This window comes from Tiliqua scincoides, chromosome 5 (genome assembly GCF_035046505.1).
Source record: "Tiliqua scincoides isolate rTilSci1 chromosome 5, rTilSci1.hap2, whole genome shotgun sequence".
In the NCBI taxonomy this organism is placed as follows: domain Eukaryota; kingdom Metazoa; phylum Chordata; class Lepidosauria; order Squamata; family Scincidae; genus Tiliqua; species Tiliqua scincoides.
The window spans coordinates 31862794-31883973 of record NC_089825.1 but is presented as its reverse complement, the minus strand read 5'-3'; the positions used below and the strand labels follow the sequence as shown (position 1 = coordinate 31883973).

The window sequence follows — 21180 nt, the reverse complement described above, 5'->3', positions numbered from 1 at the left end:
CTCTATGCTATATGAGAGATATTGCCAACTTACCAGACTAAGCTGTAACCATTTCGAATGTTCTTCTCCTGCCCCATGACAGCACTTGTGAGCATGAAACATGTGAATTCTGAATCATGGGGATGGGGAGAGGACCATCTTCAGGAAAAAACCATGTATGATGACTTTCCCACAGAAACTCCAAATCTTATAAATTGTTCTCCTACTGTACATATTCATTACAATTATGATTGCTTTGTTGGTATAGGTATTTTAAAATTGTCTTTATTTTGTAATATCCCTGACGTGTATTTCCGAAGTAGAAGAATACAGTGAAGTGATTTATATGTCAACTTCTGAGTCATATGGCATCTTAGCTGTTCTGTGTAATCTACATGTTTTAATCTGGTATTTTATGACATTCATAAAATAGATTTCTCTCTTTTTTAAAAAAAGCATTCTTCTTTGTGGGAGGTATGGAAAAATCTTGGCTGGGCAAGGGATTCTGACAGATGACTTCCTTAAATTTGTTATCTACTTTTTAGATTTTATTGTCTAGGAAAGGTGACATTGACAACTTTTTACTGAATAGCTTTTTTTTTTTTTCCTTTTGGTTAGATAAATGTCCCACATGTCTTCATCTCGCCCACATGGTCCATTATTGCCAATTGGCTCAGCCATCCAGAGCTTGGGCTCATCGTACTGAATTAGTTTCCAAAAATGAGATGCCATGCTGTTTCCATCCACTTATCTAGTGTGTGTTTGGAGGATCTGATCTGAAGCCAAAGTAAAACTAGATAGAATTGGATTATACCTCATATTCTTGCCAAAGTATTGTCAAGTTTTGCAACTTTGTTTTCAGGGGAAAACTAATGAAAAGCTACTTTTTGTGCTAATGGTTTTACTCACGGAAGCTCTTTTGCAGGTCAATTCTGTGGCACGTATTATAATGTGGGAAAGAGTTTATGCCCCTGTTATGAAGTCATCAAGGTATCTTATGTGTACTAATGGGTGAGACATGGGTATACTGACTGCTGACCTGCTACAGGTATAGATCTTTCTCCAGTGAATACTTGCACAAGACAGATGTGGACTTGTAGAGATGTAGACAGGACAAAAAAAAAATGTCTTGAGCCCCTGTGAAAAGGAGATTATCATGTTGATGTACAAATGCAAATTATACAAGCATGGACCGGTTGAGGTAGACCCATTCTTAACAGACTGGCGAACACTCGGCTCCTATTGGACCAAATAGTATGTTACAAATATTGTTGGTGCTTTAATGCAGTTTGTACACTAGCGTGTATAATTGGATATCTCAACTGGCTAGTGCCACTGAATTTTCAACTTTCTTCTGTACATGTTTAACATAATTTTTGTTGGTGGTGCATAGTTGAAACATGGCTCCATTATTGCATTGACTATGGTTTCTAGCCCATGTATTTATGGAAGCAAGGTAGACTTTGTTGTATTCTTGTAATCAATGTGTTCCATAGCTCCCAGGATGCTTAGATATAACAATTCAAGGGGACTTTTACTAGGGAGAAGATGTTCCAGGTTGTGACAATGAAGTGCAAATCGTAAACAGATCCTGTTGGAATTATGAGTGCAACAGGTTTGATCTAGCCCATAAAGAAAAATATGGAGGACAAGCTATGGAGGGAGCGGGACAGGAGGGAGGTGGGACCGGTAGAGCAAAGCTCCACCAGATCCAGAGCCTCCGTGCTGGGCTGTCCGCCTGACACGGAGGCTCTTCATTCTATGCCGACCTTCAGGTCAACGTAGAATCGAGTAGCCACATTGCAGGGCTACTTGGTTTACCTGGGCGAAGGGGACAAAAGTCCCCTTCTCCTGAGGAGGAGGTGGCAGCTCCCTGGATCGCGCAGGATGCAGTCATTTTCGGTGCCAGTGCAGCTCTGCACACTGGGCAGCTCAGGATTGGGCTGCCCATCTCTTTAACTAACCAGTTACCAATCCTTAGAGGAACCTGTCCTCTTCTTTCCACGACTGCTAAATTTACTCAAGAGTCTTTGGTGTGGGCCTTTGTTAAAAGATTTCTGAATGTCCAGATATATGGTATGAACTGGCTTGCCCCTATCCTCATGCCTATTGACACTTTCAAACAGCTCTAGAACATCAGTAAGGCTTTTGTGTCTAAGAAACATTCTGCACGTCATAATTATGGGTTTAAATGGAAGAGGTTTTGTCAGGTTCTCTCTCCAAAAGCCTCTGATTGTCACCCCACGTCCCCCCTTCCCCCTCCCAGAGCTTGTAGTATGTGTTCTAAAATATCTTTTCCAGCAGTGGATTAAAGGAGTAACTCTCTCATTAAAATTGACTTGGCAGCTGCCTGTGTTCACCACATCCCAGCTGAAGGATACTGTGTCTTCTCTCATCTATGGACAAAGAAGTTGGTTGAAGACCTATCCCAAAAGATTCCTCTCTAGCCCACACTCCCACACCACAGTAGAGTGTCTGCTTCTCTCTTGAAACACTTGTTAAGTGTTCATTAAATCACCTCTCCTTCCAAGCTGCTTTTATAGTCATGGTTAATTCTGTCAAAAAGGATTGACTAACAGAGAGCTTTACATTGTGGCTCTCCTTTTTAAAAGATACTTGCAGACAAGTTGTGTTGTGACCCAGCTTGACATTTCTACCTAAAGATTTTTTTCCTTTTTTTCTCATGTATATTTATTTTATTTATAATAATAAAAAGGAAAAAGAAAAAAACAATAAAGAAGAAAAAAGACAAACATTAAAAATACATAAAAAGTACATAAAATGTCTCTAATAGTGTAGCAAGAGCAAAGTAGAGTATTCTAGTAATTTACAGCTTTATATATTAATAATCTAAATCTCCACCCATACACACACTATATGTCCAATAGCCGCTTTTGTCTTCACATTATAAGTATTCCATTTCAGGTTATTATTTCAGCCTAAAGATTTTTCCCCCCAATGATTTCATTTAATCAGGATCTTGTTTTTCCTGCACTTCAGAATCTCCTTTATGTTTTTCAATGTCCACTCCTCTTCAGTTTTTTTTTCTACAGAGAACTACTGAATCCCAAACATGTCGTGTTGTTCACATGTCGTGCTGTACCCAGTTATAGCTTTGTGTACCTGGATTCACGTATCTGTGTGAATGACTGTACCTAGGTTCATTTTTATAGATCAACAATCCATGTACACAGATTGTACTGGCACTAAATAGAATATGTGAATATCCTTGCCCGGTTACATATATCTACTTGGGTACAGTTTAACTTGGGGACAATCCCATAGTTTCTGCAAGTTGTAGGGAAGCCCAAAAACCTTTGTGCACTTTCCCAGACTGATAGTGAGATGTCATGCATCCACAATTTGCCTGGTACAGGTCAGCAAATTGACCATGCCTTTTGAAGGTGAACACTCATACAAGAGCAGCTCAACCTGCTTGAGCAGCATTTTTCAGGCTTGGGTGTCAGTCTCAGAACTGTGAAAGTTCATGGCTCAGTGGGAGAGCATATACTTTTCATGCCAAAGGTTCTCAGTTCAATCCCTGGCACCTCCAGTAGGGCTGAGAACCCCTGTCTGAAATCTTGGAGAGCCACTAACGATCTGTTTGGCCACTACCAAGCTAGATGGCCCAATGATTTCATTTGTTGTAAGACAGCTTTACATGATCATTGCTGCTTTGCTTTGTGAAGCACTGTGCCATGAACCTTGATAATAAAAAAAGTCAGCTGATACAGCTAAGGCAGTTCCTTAAACAGAGAATCTTCTCCTGAATGAATCTTTACACCTTCTTCCAGTTTGATCCTCCAGAGCTCAACCAATACTCCAATTGTGGGACTGCATTAAGGATAACAGAGTTTTATCTCTGTGATTGCCATTATTCAAGTGGCTTTTTGTGCTGTTTCTTAAAACCTTCTACCTTCTCCACTGTAGTGATGTGACATCATGATGAAATTGAGCAAGGTAATGTGCCGTTTCTGTCCTCTTTGACTGAAGCACCCAGTACCAGAATACACTAATGAAGGGTGCAGGGAAGAATGCCTCGTACTCCTCAAGTTTTAGAAGTTCCCTTCTCTCAGCCTGCCCATGCACGGGTTCTCAGTTTCAAACTGCCGAAAGTTGCTTGAAGAACGGGAGTTACAGTCGTCTCTGTTTTCAGGGAGTTTTCTTCAGTGTTCATGTTGTAGAGATGAATGTCCCAGTCTAAAAACCCTCCAGGAAGTCCATTTATAATCCAAGAATGCACTAGGTGTAAAAAACAATAACTGGTTCAAAATCAGAGTTATGATGGTGTGATCATAATTGTGAAGATGACCTATGTAAAGTAGGTCCACCTATTGGACGATGTCGATTTTTACCAGATATTCATGCTTTGTGAAACAGCAGTAGGTTAGAGTTCATGCTGTCCTTCAAAATTTGCTATTCTTAAAATTTGTGATACTTGAATAATATTCTTTTGTGTGTAATATATTTATCTTGAGATAATAGTTGAGTATTGTTGTGAGTAATATCCTTTTGTACATCTAAGGGTGCAATCCCAGCCAACTTTCCAGCACCTAGGTAAGGGCACTGCAGCTCTGAGGTAAGGGAACAGACAAACCTTGAGTTGACCTCCATGACTGCCACCCAACTACAGGATGCAGCATATGCCCCATTGGCCCAACTGTGTCACTGAGGGAAAGTTGGTTAGGATTTGGGCCTCTAGGTGCTTGAGGAAACAGTTTCTTCTTTCTTTTCTTGCCATGGATGACAAAAACCTACTATCCTACCCTCACACCCTTCTCTATTTGTCTTTTCAAAATAGAACTCCTGAAGGATATGTTTCTCCAACTTGAGAGTAGGTGAAGAAAATTGCAAAAACAAAATCAGGGGCCCTGTCCTTAAATGTATTTCAGTTTGCATTTTGATAGCAGTTTAGAAATGTTATCACCCACTTTGTCACAGACATAATTCACATCTTTCTTCGGGCACTGTAAACAAGAGAAATGGTTTAATGGCTCCCTAAAAGGCACTCTGCACTGATAGCTGAGATTAGACCCTTTAGTAATGGATTTTTGCTTGCTAGAGAAGGAGGGGAGGAAGGGCTTGGCAGAGGGAAATGTACTGGAAAAGAATCTTTGAGAGGCAGTGATGATGTATCTGAAGTGCTTGCCGCTCCAAGTCTTATGCATGGGCAGGTAGATGGGTTTAACGAATCCTCACCACTGTGGGCTTTATCAGTACCTTTTTTTTTTTGCCTCTGGAATTTAACAGCATATTAATTGAGGTCATCTCAATCAGTTCATCACCTTGCAGGCAGAGTGAGGTCCGCTGTGATAGGAGTATGGCTGGCCCAGCTTTTCTGATCACTCTCATGAAAAAGCATGTGCCCCGTACACATTTCTGCATTATAAGGCGCCTCATTCCACAGCACGTCTAAAAATTCCTTGATTGGGCCAACAGTGAGTAAAACTTCCTTGAAGACCTCATTTTAAAGGTGCTTTTGAGTAGAATGTGTGAGAACAAGCCCAGAACACCTCCCCTTTGTAGTGTGTGTTTTTGTGGCTACTCGTGCGTCAGCTGTTACTTCCTTTTCAGGTAGAATGCAAAGTGTTTTGTTTTTTTTTAAATGTTGTATCTGTTGAGTCTAATATGGTTAAATGTTTTTTGCATGCAGGGTTATGGAATGGGGTAGCTTGCTGTTGGTATGGTGTTGCCCCAGTCCTGTGCATGTATCTACACTTTCATTGATTTTTAATATAGTGGTACCCTTTGCTCTCTGGAAGCTACATGCCTCTGCATTTAAGTGGCTATAGTGGTAGCTCATCAAAGATCCTATCCAAACAGCAAAGATCAAATGATTGTGACTGTGCAATGATCAAATGATTGGCATGCCGGTGTGCTCTCTCTTATGCCCATGCACTTGTTTTCAGAAGTATCATCAGCAGTGTCTTCTTTGCTGAAGACTTGACCATCATTCCAAATGTGCTTTATCCTTCTAGAACATTGCCATTCACATCCGCTACCAATTCCTACTCGTGTGGCTGCTGATACATGAAAGGAACTTTATCCGTGCTTTTGAACAGCCCCTTTTAATGGTTCTAAATGCCACTGAAAGTACTTTTGCAGAAATTTTGTTATAACTTGGCAGATTCTCTCCATATATGATTCCATGTTTGAAGTCATTTTTTTCTTCTATAGACTTCCTAGGGGAACACTGATGCAAGAGGCTGGCAAGGAGCCATATCAGAATTGTATGCTGTTGTTTTTAACAGTACAGTTGACACTAGAGCCCTGCATCTAAATTTCAGCATCCTCACACTGTAGGCTGCTTAGGTCTAATTATATGTTTATATAGAACATATATTATGTATTTATATGCATTTCAGGAACTGTTTTTAAATACTGTGGAATTTGAGCAGATGTCCTTGGGGCCTTTTCTCTCGATACCGAGCTAAACAAACGCATCGGTAGAGCAGCTACCATGTTTTCCAGACTCACAAAGAGAGTCTGGTCCAACAAGAAGCTGACGGAACATACCAAGATCCAGGTCTACAGAGCTTGCGTCCTGAGTACACTTCTGTACTGCAATGAGTCATGGACTCTTTGCTCACAACAGGAGAGGAAACTGAACACTTTCCACATGCGCTGTCTCCGACGTATCCTCGGCATCACCTGGCAGGACAAAGTCCCAGACAACACAGTCCTGGAACAAGCTGGAATCCCTAGCATGTATGCACTGCTGAAACCGAGACGCCTGCGTTGGCTCGGTCATGTTGTGAGAATGGATGATGGCCGGATCCCAAAGGATCTCCTCTATGGAGAACTCGTGCAGGGAAAGTGCCCTACAGGTAGACCACAGCTGCGATACAAGGACATCTGCAAGATTGATCCGAAGGCCTTAGGAATGGACCTCAACAGGTGGGAAACCCTGGCCTCTGAGTGGCCTGCTTAGAGGCAGGCTGTGCAGCATGGCCTTTCCCAGTTTGAAGAGACACTTTGCCAACAGTCTGAGGCAAAGAGGCAAAGAAGGAAGGCCCATAGCCAGGGAGACAGACCAGGGACAGACTGCACTTTCTCCCGGTGTGGAAGGGATTGTCACTCCCGGATTGGCCTTTTCAGCCACACTAGACGCTGTTCCAGAACCACCATTCAGAGCGCGATACCATAGTCTTTCGAGACTGAAGGTTGCCAACTAAATGGCTTGCCCCCCTTTGTACAAAAATCACATCACTTCTAAAATCAACAGTTACATCATCACTGCTCGGAGTGCAGCTGTCACTCCGAGCAGTGTGCGCTTTATTGAATGGTCTCATTCTTTTTCTATTTTACAATGACATAACATAGGGATGTATCCAAGGAGTGTTAATCATGATTAGTCCCATTTGAAATTAATGGAATTGAAGTTACTCACAACTATCTTGTTTCACTAATTTCAGTGAGTCAGGGTTACCTTTATTTGCATACAAGCCACTATGGTTGACGTATAGACTATGCAGATTTGTGGGCAGGGGAATTTCTGAATTATGATTCCAAATCAGTAACAATAATTGTGTAAATTGTACAGTTCTGATCTTTCCTAGAAGACACAGGTATGTTTAAAAAAAAATCCTAGTATTTTGTTACTATTCCTTTTTCTGTGCTTCAAGGAATGGAGAGCCAGAAGGTCAGATTGCTTAGTCATATTTATTGTTTCTCTGCCGAGTATTTTATCATCATGATTCCGGATATTTCCTAGTGTTGTTCCCCATAAGAATGCTTATCAAAGACAAGTTACAAATTTATTTCATGTCCTACATTTTGCCCCTTGCTTCAGATAAAGTTCAACCATTCTAACGCAATGCATACGTCTATCCTAATAGGTACAATTAAAGGTAAAAGTAGGAGACTTATTTTTGATGACAACAATAAGAAAAGCTGTAAGATCCTGGTTAGTGTGGTATTAGGATTAATCAGAAATCTTAAACAGCTCCCATTTGAAACTGATGTGTACTTTTGACCTTGTTTACCCAAATGAGCAAGTTTTTAAAGAATTGTGACTAATACATTTTGTCTATTAAATGTAATTGGGAACCACCAAAGAGTTTATTCAAATTTTATAACTATGTTTTATGCCCTGGTAGCAGCAAAGTTCAGGATACCATGTGAAGCCCCTTGGAGGACCAAATGTGGATTCTGTGCGTGTACAACTTGGGGGTAGTTGTGCAGAACAGAAGCTTGGGGGATTGCTGGGCTCTCCTCCCCCCCAAAAGTGACAGGAAGGAGTTAGTGTTTCTGATCTGAGACACCACATCTAAGAGAACCTGAAAAAGGTGGGATGAACTTTAATTAAAACTCCAGCACAGCTGCCTTCTAGCTCTGTTCTCTGGACCTAGCTAGTCCTGTGCTGTACGTAAAATAAAATGTACCTTGCAGCCAAGGCAGCAGGCAGGAGCCATGTTCAGTGAAAGTAATTTAATTAGTGTTGATCATGACTCCAGCTGATGGTGATTTGATAAGGAATAATTTATTACTTAACAGGCCTTTTACATGCACCAACTCCGTGTAGGAAGGTAAAGCAAATTGCACAAAATGAATGTGCTGCTTTTGCTAGTGACTGTGCCAGTGAGCTGGAAAACTGCCCGTTAGCAGCCGCTTAGGCTCTCCACGCTGTGATGAAATATCCTAGCATTTCTCCACTCAAAGCTGCAGTGTGGGAGTCTCAGTGCTCCTCTTATTTAAAGCGAATGGGGGAAGGCATTTTTCATAGCAGATTAATGGGCGCAGGAGAGAGTGGCAACAACAGAGTAAGAGAAGGAAAATGGAGCAGTGTGCAGTTTGTGTTGGAGTGTGGGATGTCAGGTTTTAAAAATGGAAGGTGTCTGAAGTTGTGGTTTCAGGCAGGTCTTAAAAGAAAGTAGTGTCATTTTCTAAAACGGGCTATTTTGAATGGTCTGATTTGTGTCTTAGGAAACTGTCAGCCATGACATGGTAGAAATGCACAAAACGGAGATGGATTACAAGTCTTTAGAGCAGATGATGGGTGAATATCATGCCAATAGGTTGGAAGACAAAGGCATTGGCACGCAGATGTTTTTGGATGCAGCCTAGAAATAGTCACGCCATTCATTTTGGAATGCCTGATGCCTGGCCAGCTCAATATTGAGTCACCAACTCAATATTCTCAGAAAGTGGTTGCAATTCTTGTAATTGGTAGATGGAGGGTTTCATCCTCAGCCCCTATTAACTCCCTGACAAGAGATTCAAAATCTGTATGATAATGTCACCTACCAGTTCTTTTTCTATGCATGACTTCTGAAGACTTCTGTGTACATTTACTTGTTTCCAACTCTTTCTGCCAGTAGAGGTTGGCTCAGTAAAAAGTATTTTATTTATTTAAAAAATTTATACCCTGTCTTTCCAAAAGCTCAAGCCATCTCACAATACTTGAGCAATATAAGATTTTAAAAAAATTAAACATTTAAAATCTAAAATATAATTTGAAAGCCTGCACAGCAAACAGTATTAGAATTCTACAAATGCATAGGTGGTGGTATGTAAAAAAAGTGTATCTTTCATCTATTTTGTATGATTCCCCAGGGTTAAGAAATAGCTGTCAATCATAGAGTTGGTAGCTTCTTCTAGGCCATGTAATCCAACCCACTGCTTGAAGCAGGAAAAATCCTCTTCAGAGCATCTTCAGAAGGTGTTGGTCACTTCCCCTGGTAATTGGTTCCATTTGACAATGGACAGGTTCCATTTGATTGCTCTTACTGTTACAGAGTTCTTCCTGAGATCTAAATGATGAATCCAGACAGAATGCCTTACACGTGAGAGATTAAATATGCCCTCATGTGCTCTTTCTGTAATATTTGAATGTGGCTAGTGTGACAGAGAACAGGGTAAGAGAAATAACATGTACGTAGCAGATGATGGAAGTTTTGCGTTCATGTAACAGGACAATTTTAATCCCATGCAGAGCTTGTGCGTAAAGCCTTCCTGCAGTGAGGGTGCTTGCACTGATTTCTCTAGATCAATAATAGATCATAGCATTGTGAGAAGTGGTGGTTTGGGTGAAAGAAGCAAAACAGTTGCATGCACAGTCCCAACTCATTATCTCAACTATGTGTATGCACCACATAATGACATGTTGGTCAGTGACTGACTGCATATATGACAGTGGTCCTGTAATGGAGCTTCAGTTCCCAAACTGTGGGTTCAGACCCAATTTTTGGTGGGGTCATGGCAGACGCGGGGCTCTGGTGTTACAAGGCATTCTGAGCTGCTGCAAGGCATTCTGGGGCGTCACCCAGCTGGCACTTTATGATGTTCACACAACAACGAATGTGCCTTGTGACACATTTCACAGAATGTTTGTAGTTATGTGACACATACCTGTACATTGCAGTGGTTCTCAACTGTGGGTCCATGGCCCACCAGTGGATCATGACCCAATACAGAGTAGCTTGTAAAGTGAAACTTTTGACCCCTGATGTTAAAAAGTTTGAGAACTACTTCTCAAAAGCTCTTCATCTGAGTTTGCGTGCACAGAGAAATTATTTTTATTTATTTAGTATAACTGAGTGCAGTGAGCATTCCTGCTTATCTGAACCCCTGACAACATATCCATTAGGCAATTTAGATAAACAAATGAATATTTATTTATTTCAGTTTGTTCCCCTCCCTTCTTCCCAGAGGTCTCCAAAGGTGGCTAGATATATAGATATTAGATATATAGTTGATCCTTAAAGAAAATGAGAATTCGTTCCTGGATTTGATCTGTTACTCTTTAATATAAGGCAGGAAGTGGTATTCATGTGCAAGGGGTAGCCTGTAAGCCTGTGTTTCTCAAACTGTGGGTGAGGACCCACTAGGTGGGTCACAAGCCAATTTCAGGTGGGTCCCCATTCATTTTATTTTTAATATATTACACTGGATGCTAGCCTGGTATGTGACTGCATTTGGGGAAATGTTACAGATCTGTACTTTTAAAAGGCTACTCTGTGTATGCTTTTAACAATGATAGTCAATGGGACTTACTCCTGGGTAAGTGTGGGTAGGACTGCAGCCTAGGATGGTTAAAAATTTTCCTGCTTGATGATGTCACTTCCAGTCATGACATCACTTCTGGTGGGTCCTGACATTCTCATTCTAAAAAGTGGATCCCAATGCTAAAGGTTTCAAAACCACTGAGTTATATGATTTGTAACATAAACATGGTTTATTTTTCATAGTTCATATTCCAATTAGAAAGCTATTTTATTCCAAGGGACATTTTCAGGATAAAAATTGCAGAAAGTGTTTTCTTGAGTGTGACGTCACTGTAAGGTGCTTGACAATTTAGCAAACCAAAATAGTTAAAGGCCATTTTGGCCAGAGGCTGATACATGTCTTTACACTCTCACATAACACCAGAACCAGGGGACATCCACTAAAATTGAGTGTTGGGAGAGTTAGGACAGACAAAAGAAAATATTTCTTTACTCAGCGTGTGGTTGGTCTGTGGAACTCCTTGCCACAGGATGTGGTGATGGCGTCTGGCCTGGACACCTTTAAAAGGGGGTTGGACAAGTTTCTGGAGGAAAAATCCATTATGGGCTGCAAGCCATGATGTGCATGTGCAACCTCCTGATTTTAGAAATGGGCTATGTCAGAATGCCAGATGCAAGGGAGGGCGCCAGGATGAGGTCTCTTGTTATCTGGTGTGCTCCCTGGGTTATTTGGTGGGCCGCAGTGAGATACAGGAAGCTGGACTAGATGGGCCTATGACCTGATCCAGTGGGGCTGTTCTTATGTTCTTATGTCAGATTCATTTTGCAACTGAGCAAGGCAAAAGTTAGTCCTGTCCCCCCACAAATGATACTTTGAAGTCTTTTCTCCTAGTAAGTACAATACCTCTGACATAATTTATGATCCCTAGAAACAAATGCAAATGGGTTATTATTTACTTGCTAATGAGCTGGGATCTTGGCCATGCCTTTGTTTTAAAGGATAAAAGCACTAATAGCACAAAGGATATCTGGTGTCTCTCATCTCTATTGATACCCAAAGACAGTCCTGATAATTTTCTCTTTCTTTTGGCACTGCTGTGTCCTATTCCAGTGACTTAATTAATCATGTATCTTGTTAGAAGTGCTGAACCAGGGGAGGGTTGCTTCTCCTGCACTGAGGGCAAAATTGGAGAACCGATGATCTGCAGGGCTGCAGCTAATTTGCTTATTTTTGGTGTGTGTGAATTAATATAAGCGTGGAATTTGCATATCATTTGCATAGTTCCTAGAAGGTGCTGATCTAGAGTTGATGGACATGTGACTTTGATATACCTGTGTTCTCCTTTCAATGCTCTGTGCCTGTAATAGGGAATCCCTATTTATGCAGGCAGTGTTTGCCTGTATAGAAAGAGGAAGCATGGTTGGGGTGCTGAATTGTGCCAGCTACTCTCTGATGTTAAAGAAAATTATGACACCGCTCTTTGGTTAGGGTAGAAGCATAGAGATCTGCCTTAAATGGAATAGCTCAGGGATGGGGTGGATCTTGTCGGCAGTGGCATCTATGGGATCCTATGCCCCTCTCTCAAGATGACCCACACATCCCCTTCAGCCTAAAAGATCTATGCCAGCAAAAGAACTGATATAGATCTAAATAGGGGACCTCATAGCAGCAGAGGAGGTTAGTAAAAGTTTTTGTTGCATACTTCTCCTGGCCAGCCTGGTCCCTGGCTGCATCAGTTGTACTCCACCGTGTGGGCCAGTCCAGGATAGGATTGGGCTGTTTAGCCATAGTTTCTTCACTCCACAGCTTCATCCTTGGTTCTATTCTCACTAGGCTCAGCGCAGTCCCAAGAACTGAGTTAAAATGTGAGACTGCTTGTGTGAAAGGAACAGTGCAGATGGTAAACAGTACATATAAACAATGGTAACCTCCTGAAATCCTTCTGAAATCAAAATGGAGTTTTGTCTTCTGGTCAAGACTTGGTGTAGCACAGTGGCTAGAGATACAGTTCTACACACACTGACTTTGGAATAGGTCCCACTGAACTTGGTGGGACTGACCTCTGAGTAGACATGCATAGGCTTGTGCTGTAAGAGCCTGAGCTGCTAGTCAGGACTTCTTCCATTTCAAATATCACCTCAGCCATGAACCTTTAGGCAAGCCGTTTTCAACCACTGTGCCGTGGCACACTGGTGTGCCACGAGTGGTCCACAAGTGTGACACATGAATTTGGGGGAAGGTCATTTATTAATAGGGCCAATGGGAGATGTGAGCCCCACTGGCAGCATGGTGTGCCTTGTCAGTCGTCAAAAACCTGGTGGTGTGCCTTGACCATTTTAGTGCCTTGTCAGTGTGCCATGAGATGAAAAAGGTTGAAAATCACTGCTTTAGGCTGTCAAGATAGCCCAGTCCTATGGATCAGTGCTGCAGCAAGGAACAGTGGCACCGAAATAGCTATATTGCTGTATTCTGTGGGGCCAGACCTGATGCCAGAGTCTCCTTTGCATAAGGAAACATTGGCTGGTGGCAATGGGTCTCCTTAGATCTTTAGCAAGCACAGAACCAAGGGGTGCCATGTCAGGTGGAGTGGCTTGGGAGGAGGGCATTGGATTCAGCAACTGCCATCCCTGTCCCCCTCCCGGGCCCAATCCTCCCTTCACCCTCCCTTGCCTTTCCCCACCCTGAAAAACCTCCTCACCAACCAGTGGGGATACCACCTGGCACGCCAGTTCTGTGTTGTCCCTGTTGCGAGCTGGATGTTCGGTTTTCAGTGCCAGCTGCTGCCCGACTGCTTGGCTTGCTATCTCCCAAGGCCAGAGCACTGGCACTCCCGGGAACAAGACGACACAAGGCAGAAGTTCTCCACCAAATGCCTCTTTACTATTTACAATATGTACAACAACAGTCCAGATATCACACGAATCACAGTTCTCACTGACGTAGCCTTCAGCACTAACTCCACTCTGCATCTCCCACAACCCAGCTTGTCCCTGCTGGACTTTATATATGTGTCAGCCAATCAGTGTGGAGTAAGAAACTGCTAAGTCACTCTGACTCTGCATGGAGTGACACACACAGACACACACACAGGTAGCAGTCACCTGGTCCACATCACCCGATGTTGCATCAGCCTCAGCTCCCAAGATGCGGTGCTGGCTTGAGTCAGGCCAAGGCTTCAGGGCCTGCTCCTATTCAGCCTGTAAATTACCTAGCAGTCCCGGGGATGATCCCTTAACAGTCCTGGCACTGAGGCTCCGCGCCAACTGCCGCTGGCCTCTCCACTGGCGCTGAGTGTCTCCCAGGAAAGTACCTTATAACACTTCTACAACAGCCAGCACCAGCAGTACAATCGTACCGCTGTTCCCTCTGGAGAAGGGAGAAGAACACGGAGAAGATTATTATACTTACATGGTTGTTGTAAGGATTGCCATAAGGATTAGGCATGTGAAGTGCTTTGCACACTCCAAAAACACTATACAAATGTTAAGTGTAATTATCCTGTTGCCTTGCCCTCATCTCGTCTGGTTGCTTTGTTTGACCTCAGTTTCTTTATGTGTATTTTTAAAATCTTTTCCAGTGGCTTTTCACAGTCTCCCAGTGAAAATCAAGAAAGAACCCCACAGTCCATGTTCCGAACTCAGCTCTGCTTGCAGTCAAGAACAACCGTTCAAATTCAGTTATGGGGAAAAGTGCCTGTACAATGTCAGGTAAAGTAGCCTGTGTGTTTTGTATTAGTCTCAGTGGAAACAGACTGTGAAGTCATGATGGTGACTGTGTCAGAAGTATTCCTTCCTCCACACTCTCAGTAGATAGAGGTGTGAAAGTCCTCCCATAATGGAATGTGCCACTTTAGATTGCAGAACAGGAAAAAAAAAGTTTTAATGCTCTTTTCTGTTAAAAAACTCTTTGCAAGTAGAAAACTAGCACAAGAGTATAGTGAAGCTACAGCCAATTCCTGAACCTGGCAGCTTTGCTGGGTGCAGCAGCACCAAAATGGCTATGGCTGCATCCAGCACCGGAGGTTTCCTCGAGGGAAGGGGATTTTGGTCCCCTTTACTTGGGGAAAGCCCCAAGCCCTGCAGTGGGGCTTCTCAAGCCTGCGCCAGCTATTCTCAAGTCCTTCTGGCCCAACACGGAGTTCAGGTCCCCTTCCCCCACCCCAAAACTACTTACCACCACCTAGTGCTGCTGGAGCGCTGGCAAGCCCTCCATGTGGCACTGAGGCTCAGTGCTGACTGGTGCAGGCCCAGGGGCCTCTCCTCTCCAGGTGCATTTCACTTGCATTTTGAAATGGTACAGTCCCCTCTACCATTTTGAAATGGTACCTACCATTTCACTTATAGTCACTACCATTTTGAAATGGTACAGTCCATTTCACAAAATAGTCACTACCATTTTGAAATGGTACAGTCCCAGGGGCCCCTCCTCTCCAGGTGCATTTCACTTGCATTTTGAAATGGTACAGTCCCCTCTACCATTTTGAAATGGTACCTACCATTTCACTTATAGTCACTACCATTTTGAAATGGTACAGTCCATTTCACAAAATAGTCACTACCATTTTGAAATGGTACAGTCCCAGGGGCCCCTCCTCTCCAGGTGCATTTCACTTGCATTTTGAAATGGTACAGTCCCCTCTACCAGCTTATTCTTCTGTATGTGAAGGCCATGTTTTAGACTGATAAGACAACACATTTAGCTGAAGATGGATGTGTTCTAAAATTGTTTTAAAGTAATAACATTCCTTTAAATTTCTACAATGCATTCCTCCTTTCTTGGAAGCAGCCTGAGTTTTCAAAAGGGCGGATTTTTGTTTATCATAATAAAACGTGTGTGTGTGTTTTGAAGTTCTTCTGAAGTGCATTTTATGCATTAGACTGAGAAAGGCCGCCTTGCTGGAGACAGGCCTGAGCAAACATTAGGTATTCTGACAAGTTTTGTAGATGGTGTGTGTGTGTGTGTTAGAGCAGCCGTGGATGATGATTAAAAATACATTTTATTAGGCTTTGCAGATACTATTATCTCTTCAGAAGCAGGTTGCTTCCCTTTGGGAATAAAAGGTGCAGAGCAAAACTTTTTAAATGGCTTGCAGGATCATTTTTAATTGGTGTGCTAGCTTTATGCTCTTTAATAGCTCTTTCTTTTGGAAGCTCTTGTTTGTCGACATGAGACTTTTCCCTGTGTTGCTTCTTCCGAATAAAAGTTGAAGAGATTATAATTAATTCTTAACTTCTAGGTAGGAACTTTCTACAAAATTGTCACCAAATTTCTCCCCATCAAAAGATAACAGTCCTCGTACAGGGTGGGAGGGGAAGCAAAAATCCAGATCTGAAGGTCATTTTGTGCCTGCAGATGTTGTACCTTCAGTATTTTAAAATGTCATTTAATTGCGTGAACTGTTCCTGTCTTTTGTAGAATAACTTATATTGGAAGCGTCTCTGGGCTTTTTCATGTTGGATTAGAATTTCCCATGTTTATAAATCAAATGAAAGGTCGATGTTGATCAGAACATGCAATCCATTTTAAAATGCCTTGCGTCTGCTGCATGTATCTTTGCTAATTAAAGTTTGTAAATATGTATAAAATGTAAATATATATAAAGTTTATATATCAACATTTTGTATATCAAAGAGTTTTATAACTCTTGATTCTTGCAGCCCAATTGGGGGATCCTTATTCTGATCAAGCATGGCAGTTTTTTTAAGGACACAAACTCTCCTGGATGAGGCCAGGGGCCCATCTGGTCGAACATCCTGTATCTCACAATGGCCACCAGATGCTCCAGGGAACACTGAACACAATGTGATATGTGTATCCTGTTGCCACTCCCTTGCAGCTGGCATTCAGAGATAGGCTACTTCTAAAACCTTGGAGGCATATAGTCATCATGGCTTGTAGTCTGTGGTGGATTTTTCCTACATAAATCAGTCCCCCTTTTAAAGGCATCTAGGCCACCTGTTATAGCCACATCCTGCAACACAGATTCATCTTTGCAGAATCAGAATCTTTCTTGTTTTATGTTAAAATGGTTAAGAAAACGACTGTCTACATAAGTAGAGAGGAGGACCTTAACAATATAGTTTGCGTTTTCAATGCCAGGAAAAAAAATCAGTCAAAAGTTCTGATGCATCTGTTACAGCAGCAATGACAAAAACCAAGGGAATTGGTCCCTCTTGAAGATAGCTGATTCTTTCTTCCTGCCTTCGTGCTTCTGGTCATTGTGGAAAAACAAAATTAGAAATAGCCTTGTTGCAAGCAACACAATGGGTGGGTTCAGTCCTAATGGTAACCATGACTGAACCTACCCATGACTGAACAACATGGTTTAGCATGCCCAGCATGAGCCTTGGAAATTAACAGCTTCCATTCATGACCTAGAAGAACGTGCAGGTTTTCATTTGGAAGAAATAGTGATTTGTTACTGCAGCAGGACCCAGGAAGCCCCAGTTTGTTGTAACCACAGTTTATCAAACCTGGTTCAGACCCTGGCTTGTTAACAGCTCTGGTTAGAATGTGATAGGAGTTCCAAACCATGAATGGAAACTACTAATTTACTCTCCTTGTGCACGAAAAGTTCAGGGAAGTGTGTGAGCTTGAGGCTCTTGCTAGTGACTCTAAACTGTAATTGAATCATATGCCTGGACTGAATCATTATGCCTGGACCTGTCTGGTGTGGTCTGAAAGCACACAAGATCCATCTGTTGAAGCAAAAGGAATCTGGCCGTGAAAAGTGCTTGAGCAGGAAACCACCAGGGAATCCTGTGTAAGCTTCTCCGAACTCCCCAGAAAGAGGTGTTGGTTGACATTAAGTCCATTAAGCACATACTCACTTCCTTTTTGCCCTGGAATTCCCACGGTTTTATTTGAGTAGATCTACTTTGATTGCATGTTTGATTTGGTTTCATGTTATGGTGAAAACAAAGTTGCCCCTTTTGCCTACTATAACAGGCATAAAACTTCTGCTTCTTTAATAAGCAGTAATAGAGGCCCAGCAGAGGTGTATACCGCAAAGAAAGAAGGGTTCCACTAAATCCAGGAGGGTGCCCGCATGGCTAACCAGCCAAGTTAGAGAGGCTGTGAAGGGCAAGGAAGCTTCCTTCCATAAATGGAAGTCTTGCCCTAATGAAGAGAATAAAAAGGAACATAAACTGTGGCAAAAGAAATGTAAGAAGGTGATACTGGAGGCCAAGCGAGACTATGAGGAACGCATGGCCAGCAGCATTAAGGGGAATAATAAAAGCTTCTTCAAATATGTTAGAAGCAGGAAACCCGCCAGAGAAGCGGTTGGCCCTCTGGATGGTGAGGGAGGGAAAGGGGAGATAAAAGGAGACTTAGAGATGGCAGAGAAATTAAATGAGTTCTTTGCATCTGTCTTCACGGCAGAAGACCTCGGGCAGATACCGCTGCCCGAACGGCCCCTCCTGACCGAAGAGTTAAGTCAGATAGAGGTTAAAAGAGAAGATGTTTCAGACCTGATTGATAAATTAAAGATCAATAAGTCACCGGGCCCTGATGGCATCCACCCAAGAGTTATTAAGGAATTGAAGAATGAAGTTGCAGACCTCTTGACTAAGGTATGCAACTTGTCCCTCAAAACGGCCATGGTGCCAGAAGATTGGAGGATAGCAAATGTCACGCCTATTTTTTAAAAAGGGAAAGAGGGGGGACCCGGGAAACTATAGGCCGGTCAGCCTAACATCCATACCGGGTAAGATGGTGGAATGCCTCATCAAAGATAGGATCTCAAAACACATAGACGAACAGGCCTTGCTGAGGGAGAGTCAGCATGGCTTCTGTAAGGGTAAGTCTTGCCTCACGAACCTTATAGAATTCTTTGAAAAGGTCAACAGGCATGTGGATGCGGGAGAACCCATGGACATTATATATCTGGACTTTCAGAAGGCGTTTGACACGGTCCCTCACCAAAGACTACTGAAAAAACTCCACAGTCAGGGAATTAGAGGACAGGTCCTCTCGTGGATTGAGAACTGATTGGAGGCCAGGAAGCAGAGAGTGGGTGTCAATGGGCAATTTTCCCAATGGAGAGAGGTGAAAAGCGGTGTGCCCCAAGGATCTGTCCTGGGACCGGTGCTTTTCAACCTCTTCATAAATGACCTGGAGACAGGGTTGAGCAGTGAAGTGGCTTAGTTTGCAGACGACACCAAACTTTTCCAAGTGGTGAAGTCCAGAAGTGATTGTGAGGAGCTCCAGAAGGATCTCACCAGACTGGCAGAATGGGCAGCAAAATGGCAGATGCGCTTCAATGTCAGTAAGTGTAAAGTCATGCACATTGGGGCAAAAAATCAAAACTTTAGATATAGGCTGATGGGTTCTGAGCTGTCTGTGACAGATCAGGAGAGAGATCTTGGGGTGGTGGTGGACAGGTCGATGAAAGTGTCGACCCAATGTGCGGCGGCAGTGAAGAAGGCCAATTCTATGCTTGGGATCATTAGGAAGGGTATTGAGAACAAAACGGCTAGTATTATAATGCCGTTGTACAAATCTATGGTAAGGCCACACCTGGAGTATTGTGTCCAGTTCTGGTTGCCGCATCTCAAAAAAGACATAGTGGAAATGGAAAAGGTGCAAAAGAGAGCGACTAAGATGATTACGGGGCTGGGGCACCTTCCTTATGAGGAAAGGCTATGGTGTTTGGGCCTCTTCAGCCTAGAAAAGAGACGCTTGAGGGGGGACATGATTGAGACATACAAAATTATGCAGGGGATGGACAGAGTGGATAGGGAGATGCTCTTTACACTCTCACATAATACCAGAACCAGGGGACATCCACTAAAATTGAGTGTTGGGCGGGTTAGGACAAAAAAAAGAAAATATTTCTTTACTCAGCGTGTGATCGGTCTGTGGAACTCCTTGCCACAGGATGTGGTGATGGCGTCTAGCCTGGACGCCTTTAAAAGGGGATTGGACAAGTTTCTGGAGGAAAAATCCATTATGGGGTACAAGCCATGATGTGTATGCGCAACCTCCTGATTTTAGAAATGGGTTATGTCAGAATGCCAGATGCAAGGGAGGGCACCAGGATGAGGTCTCTTGTTATCTGGTGTGCTCCCTGGGGCATTTGGTGGGCCGCTGTGAGATACAGGAAGCTGGACTAGATGGGCCTATGGCCTGATCCAGTGGGGCTGTTCTTATGTTCTTATGTTCTTTACCGTGGATAAGATACAGAGCTGTGGCTCAAGACTCTGCCTGTTCAGATCTTGCTCTGTCATGAATTCGCTAGGTGGTCTTAGACTAGCCACTCTCTTGCAGCCTCAGCATCCCCTCTGTAATGTGGGGATATTTATCTTACAAAATTGCTGTAAGGATTACGAGATTATCCATATGGCATTCAGTAAGCACTGCACAAATGCTGAGAAGTTCCTATTTACACTATAATAAATAGGCTACTATTTAATAAATAGGCTACTATTACACTAGCCGCCCTGGGTCCCTTTGGGGAGAAGGGCGGGATAAAAATAAAGTTTATTATTATTATTATTATTATTATTATTATTAATGCGTTGCACAACATACGTACTGATGCTCTCCTGAATTCAAATATTACTGCAAACCAGCGTTCTTATAGCTCTTTTGCAGAAGAGAATGACACCGTGGCAACATGATATAGCTGGAGTTTTTCTTTCTTAGGCTAACCACACTTTCCTGAGAGTAAGCCCCATTGAACAAAATAGGACTTACTTCTGAGTAGACCTGGTTAGGATTGTGCCCTTAGTTGAATAGGAACAGTGTGCAAATACATCAACCTGTACACAATTCCTGTCTTACATAACAGAGACACTGTACTGTAGCAAACATCATCATGTCTCGATAGAATATTCTGCATGATACACCCAAACAACGAAAGCCGCAGTCCTAACCAACTTTCCAGCACTGACTTAAGGGCAATGCAGCTCTGAGGTAAGGGAACAAATATCGCCTTACCTTGAGGAGGCCTCCGTGACTGTCCCCCAAACTGCAGGATGCAGCACATGCCCCACGGGCACAGCTATGCCAGTGCTGGAAAGTTGATTAGGATTGCGCCCTAAATTCTGTATTCTCTTTGTTGTCATAGTTGTTAAAAGCTGTGACTTTAACTACTGTAATGGTGTTCCATATTTTATTTAACCTTTAATTAATCAACTTTTCCCGTCCAAAATCTTGCAAAAAATTATATAAAACACTTTAGTTATTGCAATGCTAATGTTTTTTTCTTCTTTAGAAAGAGAATAAAACAAATTATTCAAACAAAATGAC

General features: G+C 42.6%; 1 protein-coding gene across 1 annotated transcript in view; it reads left to right on the top strand.

Moving 5' to 3' along the window:
* The window catches only part of ETV1 (ETS variant transcription factor 1), a 104664-nt gene that overhangs the window by 43310 nt on the left and 40174 nt on the right, over positions 1-21180 (top strand). The window contains exon 6 of the mRNA XM_066628328.1: positions 14504-14633. Within this exon, the coding sequence (XP_066484425.1) occupies positions 14504-14633 (130 nt within the window). The remainder of the gene's footprint in view (positions 1-14503; positions 14634-21180) is intronic.